The sequence below is a fragment of the Chinchilla lanigera genome, unplaced genomic scaffold, assembly GCF_000276665.1.
Source record: "Chinchilla lanigera isolate Chin_1 unplaced genomic scaffold, ChiLan1.0 scaffold00020, whole genome shotgun sequence".
In the NCBI taxonomy this organism is placed as follows: Eukaryota; Metazoa; Chordata; class Mammalia; order Rodentia; family Chinchillidae; genus Chinchilla; species Chinchilla lanigera.
The window spans coordinates 8,694,642-8,711,190 of NW_004955421.1; the positions used below are offsets into that span (position 1 = coordinate 8,694,642).

Sequence of the window (16,549 nt, forward strand, 5' to 3'; positions counted from 1 at the left end):
TAATAACCATTAACAACACATCCTCATGTTAACATTCAGGAAGGGTAAGAGGCTAAAAAAATATGGTGGTCACATAGGGTCAGAACACCTACTTCCGTGAACGTTTTCTGAGCACCCATCATAGTCCCTGTGCCAGGGAGTCGATGAACGCCTGACCCAGGAAGAAATGACATTCCTGGGTGAGTGAGAAAGGGAAGATGTACAACCAAAAACTAACCAGCGCTGTTATTCATAAGCAATGACTATGTGTCAGGCACCATGCTGAGCTGAGTGCGTTCCACATGTCATCTCACTGAGTTCCGATAATCAGTCCCAGAGTAGGGCTGTGCACACTGATTCACTGCACACAGGCTGAGCACCTCTATGTGGCATATGTGGAGGCAGACTTGGTCTTCACCCTTAGGGTCTGACAATCAACTCTTAAGATATGGCCACTGCTATAGTTAATAAAGCACTGTCCAGAGGTGAAGATGACTAACTCTGCCTGAGGGGCCCAAGGGGAGGTTTCCAGGGTAGCAGACATTTCAGTCAGGGCTTAGAAAGCCTGCCAGGTAAAGGAAAGCTGGCAGATTATACACAGAGTGGAGGTGTCTGGGTGCATGACCCAGCTGGAATCTGTGATTGACCCAGCAGGTGCAGGACACGGTGTGGGGGAGCGAGTGCAGAAACCCAAGCAGTACCACATCTTGCCAATGGACTTCACTGTGGTGGCAAGGGATTCCATCCTCCGTGGGAGGATATTAATACAAGGAGTGGGGTGCTCAGGCTTCCTTTTATGGGAAATAGCATGGGAGAGGGAAACACCTTGAAGGAGAGCATCCAGGAAGAGGTTATCCCAGTCCTTGGGGCCAAGACCATCAGGCTCAGATCTCAGACACTGTGTGCCAGCAGGTGGCAGGGTAAGGTGGGCAAGAGAATGAGCTCTGAAGCCACAGTGCCTTCATTCAAAGCCTGGCTCCTCCACCTGCAGCTGGGCTACACCGGGCATGTTACTACAGCACTTCACTGAATCAATTCTTAGGCTCACTGTAAGTCTGAACTAAATGCTGGCTGCTAAACTGGTGGAGGAAGAATGGGCACAAAACTGGTTCCTGATGAACAGGAAGCAAGACGACAGAGACTGATCACTTGAAGGTTTCTAGCTAGGGCTGGTAGTGGTGAGTCTTCTGCCAAAGTTATGGCATACAAGAAGGCAAATGGAGTGGAGGGGAGAGGATGGTCATGTGACTAGAGTCAGGCAACTTAGCACTAACACAGGGGAGGTTCCCAAGAAGGAGCTAAACAAACTGGCAGAAAGGCGCAGCCAGGAAATCACCTGGGAGAGTTGCTGGCCTAAATGTTAGGTGGAAGCCTGGGGAGCAAATGAGATCACTCAGAAAGTATGCAGAAAAAGAAGACAAGCGGACTGGAGACACGGCTCTGGCTCTTCAGAATTTTAAGGCTAACTGCATACACTCAAGGAGTCCCTGTGCTCCCACTAGAAAAACCCTTATGGGAGGCACAGCATTAACAGAACATGCTGCCACAAGGAAGTGACTGACCTTAAAATGTGAAACGGTGGGGGAAGAGGGTCAGAGAGGGCTCACAGATCAGAAGTCTGGAATCCCAGGTAGCTGGACTCCCAAGCCACATGCACAGTTCCCCATGGATAATGGTCTTTCCCTGCTTTCCAAAGCTGCTCAAACTATGTGGTAAGCAGGGATGGTGGAATACAATGAAGGGAAAGGAAGAAAATAAGTCTACAGAAAATAAATTCCATCTGTCTCCATAGCACCGCGCCCCACCCCCCGCCAAAAAAAAGCAAAGAAAAAGAAGAGGTCTCTAGTCCCCTGAATTCCCACTTGCTAACTGTGTGGCCAAAATATCATGAGACTTAGGATATCACTCATCTGATGCATATTTACCTAAAACCTACAGTGTCCATCACCAGGGTGGAGAGGAACACAGAACAAAGCGGGGAAGCCATGGTTCTTCCCCTTAAGTAGCTTAACATCTAGGTACTAAAGATTAAGCAAACCTACGGGCTGGCAAACATTTTTCTGAAAGATCCAATGGTAAACATCATAGGTGCTGGAGCCACATGGGACTGTTGCAACCACTGAATTCTGCCCCTGTGCACCAAAGCAGCAGTAAAAGAGGACGTGTGGCAGTGGTCCAATAAAGCTTTATACAAATATAGGTCCTGGCTGGATGTGGCCCTTGGGTTATCATTACCAAGCCCTGAGCACACATCACAAGCTTAAGAAGAGACTCTGATGTCAGCTCAGCAGTTTGCAATAGACATTCCATACTTAGAAGTCATTAAGGATACTTAGGAAGGGCACAGAGCACTTGCTGGACCTGAAGGAAGAGAGAGAAGGAAAATTTAGCCCTGCTATGGATTCAACAAGATGAAATAAAATGACAGTTCAATTTACAACTACTCTCAAGACTCCTCTGACTTTTCGTTGTCTGCTCCTTACTCAAATTTTGGAAATTGGGAAAACCCAAGGGTTCCTTGGAAGACATCTCCTTTTAAAGAATAATTCCTGCGGGGCTGGGGATTTAGCTCAGCGGCAAAAGCGCCTGCCTGGCAAGTGCAAGGTCGTGAGTTCGGTTCCCGGTACCGGAGAAAAACCAAAAAAAAAAAAAAAAAAAAAAAAAAAAAAAAAAAAAGAATAATTCCTGCTTACAGGTTCTGCAGGAAGGAGATTAAAATTTTCTCCTGAAGATCTCTCCCCGCCCCCACTGATGGAAGGCAGAAGAAAGTAATATGGGACCTTTCAATTCTTCTAGAAGCACAAGCCTGAGACCACCTCAAAGGGACCTTGTAGCTGGGAAGCAGCCACATATGAATGCGGCTGATAATTCTTGCAGTAATGTCTTGTCTCAAATTGCAAAAGAGTGCTAGTAGGTCCCTCCATTGTCTAGTGACCACTGTCATTTAGAGAGCTGACCAAAACAGAGCTGCAGAAATAATCACTGTACTTCACAGGACACTCTGCTCAAGTCCAATGTACTCAAGAAACTTCTTTTAAATTTTGAGTTTTTACCTCAAGGCTGGGGCTTAAACCAATGATCCTGGCGATGGCAGAAGGGTACAGTGCTTGTGTTAAATGCATCAGAAGAAGGGAGGTGTGGGGAGGGTGGTTGAGTCATGGAATAAACCACAAAAAGGTAATGGGACTGCCTTCTACTCTCTGCTCCATCCAGAACGTCCACCAGTGTAAGTAACATGTACCAAACATACGAGTTTCTCAGCCTTCTAGAACTCTGAAATCATGTTAAATATACATACAACCGGAGGGATTTAGCTAAACGGAATGTGAAAACATACCCCTCCTCAACAGAATACACAAGCATTTCCCAGTCTGATGGATGATAAACCACTTCACAAAAAACAAACAAAAAAATCAGAAGTAGAACTTTTGAGAGAAAACAAATTTAACAAACAAAGCTGGTCTTTAACAACAATTTTATTAGGCAACAAAAATAAACACCCCTGCACCTTGGGAGCTCTGTGAAGTGCTTGTCTGTGCATCCCCGTATTCACCCATCCTAGGAGCCCTCTGAGGCAGGCGGCGTCACCAGCCTACTCTCCTGGGGAGGAACTGGGCAGAGACAGGTTAAGGACTTTTGCCCAGAAGCCTGAGGTGGGACTCAGGGCACAGGCAGGGCTGCAATGGTGCCTTCCCCACTCCACCGTCAGCTTCCACTCTGCACGGTTGCCTGGGCCAGGCTCTTTGTTTAATCCTCTCAACAACTCTACTGTGAAGGGAATAGGTTTTTTGAACCCTTGTTTTATAGATGACACAATGAATTCCAAAATCAAGGCTGGCAGAGGTAGAGCCAGGATTCTAACCTAAATATTCTAGCCTAGGTCTTTTGCATGATAGGTACCTCTTCTAGGGGGTCTCTATCTAAATCCCCAACCTTCATGCCACCAATTCCAGCACCCAAGGAAGCAGCCCCAATACCCCTCCTCAAGCCAAGCTGGGCCAGCGTCACCACTGAGACCCCTCATGGTTTCAGCTGAAGGACAGCTCTTTGGGGTGGTCTTCTGGAAACGGCCAGGTATCCCCCTTACTTTAATACCAATAGCTCCTGAGGTCCATGAGCTGCCTCTGACTCTGAGGCAGGCTAGCTTCTTTCCCACATGGATAAAACCTGAGGTTAGAGAACACCACTCACAAGTGATTCATTTCTGACTCCCCTGCCAAAAACAACACCCATTTACGTAACCCGCCGCACACCAATCTTTTCCTCCTCCTCAGGGTGACCGCCCTATCAAGCCTTGGCTGATCTCTCACGCTGGCCTTCTGTTGCCAGCAAAAGCAAATCAAATCAAATCACCCTTTCCGCCCTCATCTCTCTGTTAACTGGGGTCAGAAGCAGACAAACCAGCATATTCCTCCCACTCTGTGATCTACAATTCTGGAAGGGGTGTGAGATGTCATATCTAACACTGGCTGTTGGGCTCATTTCTTAATTCAACTTTAAGAAGCAAGACAGTGGTGAGGAAAGCTTCTTGCACTAGGGATTCCTCTCTCAGCTGAATCTGCAAGCCAGTTTCCTGACAGAGCGCTTCTCACATTTTCCACCTCTAGCTGCATATGTGTAAAAAAGAAAACTCTTTTCGGATGTGTCTGTAGCCTAGACCCTGGCCGTGGAACAGCTGCGGGAAACCATTTGATACACAAAAGTCACTGTGCTTCTGCAACCAGAAGCAAGTAGTCCAAGAAAATTTTTAGAAAAGATTTATCCTCTTAATGTGCTATGAAGTTCTCTGTAGTCATATTGGCATATATATCTCAAAACATCTGTATTTATTTAAATAAAAGAAAGAAAAGCTGTTTATGTTCAAAGAAAGACTCTCCTCATCTGCTCCGTCCAGGTAAGGACAACCCCTGCCTCCTGCAGGGGAGAGGAAGTGCAGGGAGCTTCCCTCAGTGCTGGTGGGAACGTCTTAGGAGGAAGGAACACAGAAACTGGCAAGGATTCAAAGGACGGATATAAAGTGCTGTGAGGCTTGCTGAGCCGTGTGTGTGCCAAAAATTAATTCATAAGCAAATGCTTATTTTATAGTTTCCTACTTGCTACAAAACATCGAGCAGAAAGGAAATATTTCTTCTGGGGGACAGCAGGAAGGGGGGCTCACAGAGCAGGGGACAAAGAAGCAGGAAGCATTTTTCAGTATGAGTTTGATCCCACTGCCTGACAACGTGTCACCTGTTTCTGGAGAATCAAGGGGCCCGCGGCACCATCTTTGTGTTCCTTTGAGCAAAGGGCATGACAAAACCCTGAGCCGCTCTCAACGTGCCAGGTAGGAGTGCTATGGTAGTAAGAGCGGTCGTCAGAGGTTACCACCACCAGAGAGAAGCCAGGGGAGGGACAGAAGACACTGGGAACCTCAAGGACACTGTTCCTAGGCACCTATTATGTCACACTGGGAAACACTCAATTTGGTTTCCAGATATTTTGGGATGTCAGGTGATGATGCCACAGATGATCAGGTTTCAAGAGAAAAGAGCCAACTCTTTTCATGATGGGCGTCCAGCAAGTGATGCTTTGTCATTATTTTTGGTTTCTTATAAATTAAATCCTTATAAATTAATCATTTCAGGGCAATGAAACTCAGAATTTCTGGAGCCACCTGATCCCTCCCTCAGACAGGATTGAATCTTCACATGCTATCCAGAAGGAGACAACATGTGTCAACAGTCTCTTCTGTACCAGAGACAATAGTGTCTTCTCACTCAGCTCAGGGGCTCGACTGACCCACAGTAGGTGTGCAACCAATTTTAGCCGGCTTCCTCACCACTCGGTGCTGTCCACCAATCCCCTCGCTCTTTTTTATCCACATACCCAACTCACAAGGAGAGGCAGAACTTCTCTCCTCTTTTTGAAACTGGGCTGGCTTTATGATTGGCTGTGACCAACAGAATGTGACAAGAGTGACATTCTAGAGATTCTAAACCCAGGCTTTAAAAGGACTGGCAGTGTCTACTTCCAGTTTTTTGAAGCACTGTTCTCAGAACCCAGCCATGATGCTTTAGAAAGCCCAAGTCACATAGAGAATCAACATACTCTAGATAGTTGCCCCGGATGATTTCCTGCTGAGAGTCAGCACCAATTGGCACAGTTCTACAAACGAACACCATCCTGGCTAGTCCAGTCAAGCCCCTGAAGCCCACAGCCCTAGCTAAAACCACAGAAAACAAAGGAACTCCCTGGCTGAAATCCGCCCCATAGAATACTGACAGATGATAAAACTGCCATTGCTTTCATCCACTAAAATCTCAAGTGTCCACTCAATGACAGAAAACTAAAAACGGGTGTGGGGAGGTTAGGAAGAGAAATGTAAGACAATTAGCATAGATCTAGCTCTGCAGCTTTAAGTTGCAACCTTTCTGAGTCTGTTTCCTCATCTCTACAATGGACGTAATGCGTGTTCGTCACACCTCCCAGGGCACTGCAGACATCCAAATGCAGTCTCCTAACAAAAAGGGACTTCTTCAAAAGTAACCCACCAAGCAAAATGAAGCTGGATACCATTCACACTTGTCTTCTTACTGCACTGTGCAGCCATGAACTCACTCCCAACCCACCTATGCCTGTTTCTGGAGATGACAAAAATTCACTTTGTGAAAAAGGAATCAAATCATCCTTTTCCCAAAGCACCTGTCCTTCTTCCTCAGATCAGCCTGAAGAATGAACCCAAAACATGAAGGGAGAGTTTGGGGTATAAAATTGCCTTGGTTCAAGTCTTAGTTCTGCTACTTACTGTTTGTATAGATTTTAGGCAAGTTCCTAAACTATTCTGAGTTTTAGTTTCCTCATCTACAAAAATGGATGCTCATGGTACCTAGCTAATAGAGGTAGTGTAGGATTAAGTGAGGTGATACATGAAAAATAGTTACACAGAATTCTTGGCACAAAGTTAGCACTTAATAATTTTTTTTTTTTACTTCCTAAAATTACCACACACTAAAATTTGTTTTGGCATTCAGTTTTGTTATTTTCACACATGTGGATTTGTGTGACTAGCACCCAAAGCAGGTCATGCAAATTGATCCATCACCCAAAATACCCCTTGTGTCATTCCTTTATAGTCAAATTCTCCCCTGACCCCTAACTGGGAGTGTTGATCTATATTCTCCATCATTAAAGTCGTGTCCTGGGCTGGGGATTTAGCTGAGTAGCACAGCGCCTGCCTGGCAAGCACAAGGTCGTGAGTTTGATTCCCAGTACCGGAAAAAAAAAATAAAGTCGTGTCTTATCTAAATGTAAATGGAACTATACATACTTATGTCACTGTGTATGACTAGCTCCTTTTAGCATATTTTCAGTTGTGTCTAAATTAATGCATTTATCAACAGTTTGTTCCTTTTAATTGCTAAGCATTGTTTCATCATATGGATGTACTATTGTTTGCTTGTTCAATCACCATTATTTCTAGTAATTATTTTTATAAGCCAAGGAAGGCTGCAGAAGTGGAACCAGCCACCCTGCATTACTGGACTCTAAGACTCCTTGGGAAGTGTCTGCTGACTGCTGGAATGTCCTGACCCAAAGTTACCAAAGGACCCAGAAATCCAGCTATTCCTCATACTTGACAGCTGAGGGACTGAAGCCCAGAGAGCGATTAATCAACACAAAACTGAACTTGAAAGCTGGTCTCACTTCTCTTCCTCTCCATAAGACACATGTAGTAAACCCTGAGAGGAGGTGCTAGTAACTCTAAGGGCTACCTGCATGCCGTTCTTTGGACAGTCAGCACAGTTCTAGAACTATGCATCCCTGCCTGCTTCCTTGCAGTTGTCCCTTCCACCACCTGTCCTTGGAAAGAATAAATCTCAGGAAGCTTGAGACCACAGACTCATTTCCTTCCTACATGGTTCACGTCATGCTGAATGAACAGGAAGTGATAATGAGCGGTGAGTTCCAGTGAATTCCTACCTTTGATGGATAACAGCATTTCAGCAATCATTAACAGCTCCCACTGCAGTCTTATCCAAAGCCAAGCTAACCACCCAGCTGGTCATTGACCACTTTAAACCAGCTTATCCACAGCACCACGAAACTCTGAATCACCCTCCCTGGGGCTTTAGAATTCCTGTCCTCAACTGGCCCCAGATACAACTCTCGTTCCACATCATTTTCTCCAGAGAAAGCTCAGAGCCAAGGGGGATGTCACAAGTCAACTCTAGACTAGAAGACATTTTCCTGGCATCACAGGCCTCCCATGACGCAGTGGGTCAGACTGGCGCCCCCAGATGTCATTGATGGGGTCTGGGATGGGCTCAAAAGCACGAGCCCAAGAGGCCATGCACTCCAATTCTGGCAAGGCCCCCACAGGCCACCACATCCAGGCCTCCCCTAATGAACACTCCGGCTCCCTGGACAGAAAGTAGTTCCACTCCTATAGCTCTCTCGTGACATTTTATCTAGAGCCTGAGCATATGAGGAATACATGTGTGAAAACATAAAACTGATATTCATAATTACTCCAGGATAAAGAACTTGATGAAAAAACAACTTTTGTGTGCCTTGCTGTCACCATCAGGGGTACACTGTGAAAAACACGGCATCTCGCCAGAACCCCAGACTTCATCTCCCCAGTGAGCTCTGGTGCTGCCAGCCGCAGCCCCCGCAAGCTGCTCCACGCTTCCTTACTTCTTAATTAGTGGTGTCTTCAGGCGTCTACTCATCCCAGGACATGAGGCCTCTGGAGCCAACTGTGGCCTCTGACCTTCTCATCTCCTATGCCCAGTCAGGCGCCATATCAGCCAGCAGGCAGTCAAGTGTCAGTGGGTGGGGGCTGGGCCTCCGAAGGTTAGTCTGATTGTGACACTTTGTCTCCGTTCCTTTCCCATAAGTCCTCATAGGGCCCAGGGTCTCACTTCCTTACCCATTCTCTCTCCTTCTTTAGCAAGGTACCACTTAGGTACAATAAAGCACACCAACTCTGTAAGTATGGCTCAGGGTATAAGCGTATACACACTCATACAAACCATCATCAGTCGAAGATGCAGCTGTACTCCCAGCACCCAAAGAACTTCCTCATGGCCCTCCTACAAAATATCTTCTACATAACATGACCAAATCATGACCTCCGTTACCAGAGATTCATCTGGAGCTCAGGCTTTTGCTACTTCTTCCCTAAGATACTGCTCATTTTATTTAAAAAAAATTTATTGTACCTATTTAAGATATACAACATGGTATTATGAGATACATATATTCAGTGAAAGGTTACTACAATGAAGCAAATTAATTATCCCTCATCTCACATAGTTGCCCTTTGTTTTTTGTTTGTTTGTTTTTGTGCAGCTAAAATCTACTTATTTGACATAAATCCCATACACGGTCCAACTTTATTTACCTGTAGTCCTTACACTGGACATCAGATATTGAGACATGTTGATCCTACACGTCTGCTACTTTGCAAATTAATTTTTAAATTACTGACTGCCTGCTTCTGGACCCTGCTTCTCCCAGTTTACCTGTCCTATATCACAGCCCCAGGGCCCTTGACACTGCTGCAATGTTTCTGCACACAAATCGGAGCCTCGCCGTGGGCCTTATTCCCTCCCCAGCACAACGCTCCTCAGTCTGAAAGACCCAATCCCTGCTGCGAGCACAACCACAGCTCCCTCCCCCACCCCCCCCGGCCTTTGTTTGCACAGAATGTGCCCATGTCTCCCTGTCCTGGGGCTCCATGCCCTATTTCTACTTCGCAGAACCATGCCTATCCTTCAAAGCACAACTCACCAAAAACAACAACAAAAATCCTTCTCACAAACTACCCACATGGGTGTTGCTATTTCTCAGGTGGCTCCAGAGAATGACTCCTACTTCTTGAATGGCACTAGACACTCTTCTTGACACATAGCTTTCTCTGCATCCGCATGCATCCTTGTATCCTTGCTGGATACTCAAGATCGTGACACTGAGCTTCTAGAATTCTAGTATTTCTCAAATTGGTAAAACTTTTCTAAAATTTGGAGAAGAAAAATGGATGATCTAGGGCTTCTTATCTGGCCAGATGAAGGGGGTAATTCCATCAACACCATTTCATTAACCTAAACACACCAGAGCTAAAAATTAAAAAAAAAAAAACAAAACTGGAGAGATATAATCTCAGGATAAAATGGTCAGATGCTCAGTAAATATATTGGTTTATGAAGAAACTCACTATACTTTCCTCATTTTTCACACTTGCTATGCCTGGAGAAAATTTTCATGGATTGACTGGCCTCAGGATCCAGAAACCTCACTGCGCTGTATCCCTCAGCAAAGCAACAGGTATACAGAAAGTGCTCAATAAATGTTTAGTTCAGTTCATCTAGTCACGGGAAATCCTGCTGTTCAGAGGCAAAGAACATTTAGCACGGTTTCCATTCCAACACCCAAACCCAAAACCTTGACCATAGCAATTGGAAGACAATATCCCAACTATAGAAAGGACTGCAGGACATAGCCACCCTCACAGTCCGACTCACCTGTGACAATATCAAACAGCAACCCCAACATGCTACAAGTCAACATGCCAATGTGACTACAAATGACAGACTCTGCCATTGGAACAAATGACCAACTCACTGTCATAAAGCTCAACTTAGTGTACCGCATAGAAACAAAGTTCAAAAGTATGTGTTGCGGCCCCTGTGGATTGGCGGGCAAGAAGAAAGGGCTAAAGTAGTGGGTTATGCAGGGCTCAGGGTGCCCGGCTGGGACAACCAATGAGGCTGAAACCGAACCTGTGCTACACCTGCCAAGCCAGGTGTGCTGGCACGGGGGGCATCCGCCTCAGGAAGAACACCCTTTTCTGATTTGCACAAAGAACTTCAATAATCTAGATAGTGAATTCTAAGCCCAAGAATAAATCAGATCCAGTGTAAACAGAAGGCTGAAATATGTGAATTATATAGCCATAAAACGTACGTACACACAAACACGCACACATGCAATTAAACCCTGTTCGAAGAGCCAACAAGAAAGATAAGGGCATGAAAAAGGGCAGTTAAAATGTTTAAAGGACTAATTTTAAACGCCACTTCTAGTTCAGCACAGTGGCATGTGACTGTAGTCCCAGTTACTTAGGAGGCTGAGGCATAAGGTTGAATCACTTGAATCCAGGAGTTTTAGGCCAGGTTGGGGGAATACAGCAAGAGCCCATCTCTTTAAAAAAAAAGTCACTACTTCTTAAAAGTTATATTACTTATCTAACAATCAAACTGGTTTCCTTATGAATTTCTACCAAATTTCTAGTTTTTAATATTATTTTAAAATAAATGTGACACCCAGCTAACAAAGACTGCTTCTCTTTGACTTAATGTGGCTTTTTCTTATTAGTTCCAAATGGCTTTGTTTTACTTAGCTTTCCATTAAAAGGAGAGAAATTTATAGTGAACAACAGCTGCAGCGTCTATGGTTATAAAAATAAAAATTTCTATACCGTACACATAGCACAAATTCTCTTCTAGTTATTTAGTGATGAGATCCTCTATATTCCTGGGTAAAAACTATAAATAAACTTCATGAAATTATTCTTTCAACAAATATGATGGAGTACCCACCACACCCAAGACCCTGGGCCAATTTTCTTTGCACATTCTCAGCATTGCGTCAGTTTTCAAGCATAACTCAGGTTCTGGAAACATGTCTGCCTGAAATGACTGAATGGTCCCAGCAAGGTATCAAAATGAGTAGTCTCCCGTGCATGTTTTGGTGCCTTCTAGGTTCTTGGCCCCCAGAAGAAAATCTCTACCTGCTCAGCAGAGATTTGTACCAGCTGCCAAGCTGCTTCTTACCTGGATGGTGGTGTTGCCTCCTTCCAGAAGGGCAATGGCCAAGAGAATGCTTTCATGAAACACTCGGTCACTGGTTGCATTCATTATGAGGTCAATAACCAGATTAGAGGCTCCTTCCTTGTCCAGGTGACACTGAACCTCAGCCAGGCTCATCTCACCCCTACTCATGGAGCTGGACCCAGAGCTTCCCCCTAAGGAGAGAGAACATTGTTCTTACTAAGCACAAGGACAGCAGTTAACATTTTTGCATATTCATTGTGCGCCAACACTTTGCGTCCTAAGAAATGCTTTACTTGCTTTACCTCTTTTAACCTTCTCTACAGCCCCACAGGAAAGTACTAATTGTTAACACAGACAAAATTATTGTCCAATGACACGCAGCTTGTAAGTAGCAGAGATGGCACTGAACTCAGGCAGAGAAGATGAAGGATAAATGATATGTTTCCTTCAGATGACCCAAAGCCATGCAGGTAACACTCTACCTTATATTAAAACACAATGACTTGGAATAGAAATATTAAGAACTGTCTCAAAAAACCAGTCAAACTTAAAGAATTCTTACAACACTCCCAAGAAAGCACAGTCTCTAGCCATCACCATAGTCCTCTTTTCTAACAAATGCACACTCACCCCGATTTACCTTTTCACATCTGTCTATCCATTCATTCACCACTGACTCCGTGCTTGGCATGGAGCCAAGAGCTGAGGCTATGCGTGAACAAAGCAAACGAAATCCCATCTTCAGAAAGGTTCAGAGGAGATGAATATGCTTAAGAGATATCCTGTACCATTCAGAGGAATGGACTCTGATCATGTTTGAAAGGCATGTATTTATGTATCTAAGAACATGTCTTGCATTATTATTGGCAGCAATGGAAACATTACAGCACATGGAGAAATAGGCCGATCCATTTTAGAAAGCAGAAAAACGATCTATCAACCTTCCCTGCAGAGCTCAACTCAAATGTCTCCTCCTTGGTGCTGTCTGCCCACGGCTTTGGCCCATTCCACCTGGAGTACAAGGTAGGAATTGAGTTGCACATGTCTGCTACAGCTTCTTAAAGCAAAGTCTCTCCTGATACATTTCCCTCTCATGAAGCCTCCCAAGGGCCTCACATATTTGTTGAATGACCCCACAACACAAAGTAAAGAGAAACAGCTTTGACATGTACGAGGAACTTCCACATGAGAACCACAGGGGACTTTTGAATGTGAAAAGATGAGTTCCTGTTTCTGGGATGCCCTGAGAACTGCACCTTCATAGAAGCCTGCACGGCTCGATGAACTGAGCAGATATGCTTCAAATTTCCATCTGGTGAGAAACCCAAGCTCCTTTCCCAAAAGTTGCTGGGACAAATTTATTAAACACTAAGTACCTTTGTGCTATGCATGGAACTTGCCAAGGATCTGAAGCGCCCAACAATAAGATGCAATCAGACAAGCATTTGCGCTTTGAGCCCTGAGTTGCCCGTTTCCTTGAAAACCCACACTCAGTAAAACCCATCATGCAGTTCAATGTTTTTGCAACTTTTGCCCATAATTATACTTAGGATAATTTGGAGGCAAATTTGACGCCCTGAGTTTGATTTCCAGTACAAAAAAAAAGGTAATTTGGAATACCTTTAAAGATTTGTTTTTAAGCATTACTATATGAAATTCGTCTCTCTTCCTTTGTTAAACTGGGATAGTAACAGTTCCTACCCAAATAACAGGTAACTTGGAAGTTGAGCTAAGATAAAGTGTGAAAAGTGCCTGGGAAAATCCCTTGCACTTAGTAAATACCTAACAAATGGCAGCTTTCAACATCCTGGCTATCAACATCCTCATCACTTTATGGGAAGACACAACTCCTGACGACCACAGGAAATTGTACAATAAAGTCTAGTTCCTTGAATCATTCAAATATCACCAAGAGGGTCACTGCATAGGAAAGAGGGACAAAAGGCTCAGCCAGTGTCTAACTGTAGGGAAATGCTGTTTTGCAGGTCAATACACTTAGACATGAATTTGTTCAAACAAAGTTAAAACAAGTTGCTATACAAAGCACACTTACGACAAATTCATCTAAGTTTCAAGCTATTAAGCAGAAGCATGCAGGATCATGTGACACACTTATTCACACATGAAGTAGATTAGCATAGCACATAGCCTACCTCCTCCCCCAGGCCTGCTGGGTCCTCCAGGTGACAGTGGGCCATTGCCAAAGCTGGTAAGGCTCTCTCTTCTTCCTGAAGGTCTGACGTTTCCATAGTAACGGTTGACCAAAATTTGCCTGAGCGCCTCACCCTTAATTCAAACAGGATAATGAAATCAGGTTCTGAATTTAATGCATAACTGAGCGACTAATATTAAAAAAAAACCCACAGGAGTACTAACATATAATCGGCCAATTTTCACTCAGTGAAAAAATAAATGATTAATATGAACATTTGAAAACTCTGAAGTTGGCTTCAATATTTTCTCAGCAAACCAGATCATGTTTTTAAAAATACTGCCCATGTAGAATAGTAAGTATATGAAGTAGCCACTCACACACTTATAAACATAGAAAAGTAATTCTGATGGGCAACTAACAATAACAACAACAAAAGATCCTTTGAGTTAAGCTAATGAAATGGGGACATACTGAAAATTTTACAGGTTAGATTTATCATGGCAATATAAAACCAACTGCAAGCATAGAATCTGTTCCTCAGGCCCCAAGAAAATATTAAGATGTGAGGGTAAGAGGGTATAATCCGACATAATGCTGTAATAAGCCATCAGTAAGTCTTCTTACCAAGATAGTCAGTGGGCCAAATGGTGAGGATGAACATGTGACAGGACACAAATTAGCGGCAGATATAACATATGTCAATCAAAACAAGCATCACAGACAAAATGAAATGTTTAGAATTTGATTTAAAATAATAAGGAGCAGGAGGAGTAGGGAGGACTATAAATAAGGTCAGAAGGAGTAGGGATAGTTGGTAAAGCTGCATTATGAACAGGGGCTATCAAAACTCTTCTGACTCCTTTTCCATTATAGAAGTCTTAAGAATATAAACATCAAAGGAGTATTGGACAAGGGATATAACAACTCTCATAACTCTAGCCAAAAAAATTGATTTTTTCTCACTAGTCCTGGGGTGCATCTGCAAGCCAGCACACAAAAGCCAGATCTATTCTCAGCTCTACCACATTTACAGTCATGCTCCTAAGGGACTCCCAGACCACCTCCTAATCTGTAAATTTCCAAGTCAGAGGCTTTATATTTATGCACTGTTTTCCAGGGACATAGCAGGAAGACATAGAGATCTGCTGTATCCACAAGAGAGGTTAAGTGCGAAGCCTAGCAGAGAGAGGGGCTAGAATTTGGCAGGTCTCTAAAATGGAGACTCAAGAGTTCTTCCGAAGGGACTGTAATTTTAACATGATTCCGTAGAATTTCAAGTGATTTTTTTAATAAGCTCTGAGAATCAGTCTGAAGATTTCAAGTGAGGTGTTTGCAAAACAAATCAGGAGGGTGCAGACAGGAGGTGGAGGCATCCCAAGGGAGGCAGGAGACCCAAGAAAGAGGGAGAAAATCAAAATATGTGGATGCTGTCCACAGTTGAAATCATGTAAAGATCTGGGGCTATCCTGCCAAATTTGTCTCCTTTGCATCCTTCGATGCCAGTCTAAGACGTCACAGGAACAAAATGGAATGGGCCAACAGGTGAGAGAGGAAGGTGACAGAAGGAGGGAGTACTGATTTTTAAATAAATGTGCAGGAAATTAATGAGATCCGAATTTTCTCTTCTCCATTCTACCCACATTGTATCTTCCTTCTGTCAGTTTATGAAACTCATTTCCCACCTGGACTGACTATAAATTCAAAATTATAAGGACGCTTCCACTGAGAAAGTTACACTTAATGCTTTAAGCACTTTTAAAATGAACTTCTTGCCAGTGAGAAAAAGTTTCAAAAAATGCCCTTTCTGTATAAAGATACAGCTTCAGTAGTGTTCCACTCTCAGGTACCAGAACATCAACATTTCTTCAAAGCAGTCACTGAGAAATTGGGAATTTAAAATGCTGACTTCATTAGAGAAATACAAATTTTAAAGGAAGATTAGTAAGAAATGGGGAGAGAGGTTACCTCCACGTTATGTAACAGGTTAAACATGATTGCCCTTTTAACATCTCATGACTCATCTACTGAACTTACTCTGGGTGAGAGTAAGTTACAGCAACAGGGATGGGTGGCAGCAATCCTTCCTAAGTCTCTAACTGGATCCCCTTTGACACCATGAGAAAACTGTTTGACAGCTGCGTTGAGACCTGTGATCCACAGCCACACTGGGGACGCTCATGTCCCCATCCAGACAAGAGCATGTGAGACCACAGGGATGAAGGGTCAAGTCAAAGGAGGTCTGATGGGGATCGGCCAGCAAAGACCCATCCCTGGGCCTTCACACTGTAATACCATTTAGGGCCAGAGTAACTCAACTAGATTTTCACTCCTGGTGGTTGTTTTTCTTTTCCTTCCTTGAGGTTTTAAAGGGAAAGAGCAAGACTTTTTTCAGTTTGCAATCCAACCAGCAGGAGATAAAGGAGCAGGAGGACTTCAGTAAGAAGTCCACATTGATGCGGCCTGGATGCCAAACTGAAAATACAGAGGGATCACACATTACCATTCTGCTTCTCTCTCAACAGAAAAGCCCTGCAGTTTCTATAGCAACTGATGCTTCAAATGGTACATTTTCTCCCATAAGAATGATCACAAAATGTGC

At 43.9% G+C, this 16,549-nt stretch overlaps 1 protein-coding gene across 7 annotated transcripts in view; it reads right to left on the reverse strand.

Annotated features, from left to right (window-relative positions):
- Nucleotides 1-16,549, reverse strand: part of LOC102003352 (inositol 1,4,5-trisphosphate receptor type 1) — a gene marked incomplete in the record, with an annotated part of 324,788 nt that overhangs the window by 91,378 nt on the left and 216,861 nt on the right. For all 7 annotated transcript variants that reach the window (XM_013513715.1, XM_013513713.1, XM_013513710.1 and 4 more), the window contains 2 exon segments: nucleotides 11,796-11,986; nucleotides 13,949-14,081. In XM_013513715.1, coding sequence (XP_013369169.1) covers nucleotides 11,796-11,986; nucleotides 13,949-14,081 — 324 coding nt within the window.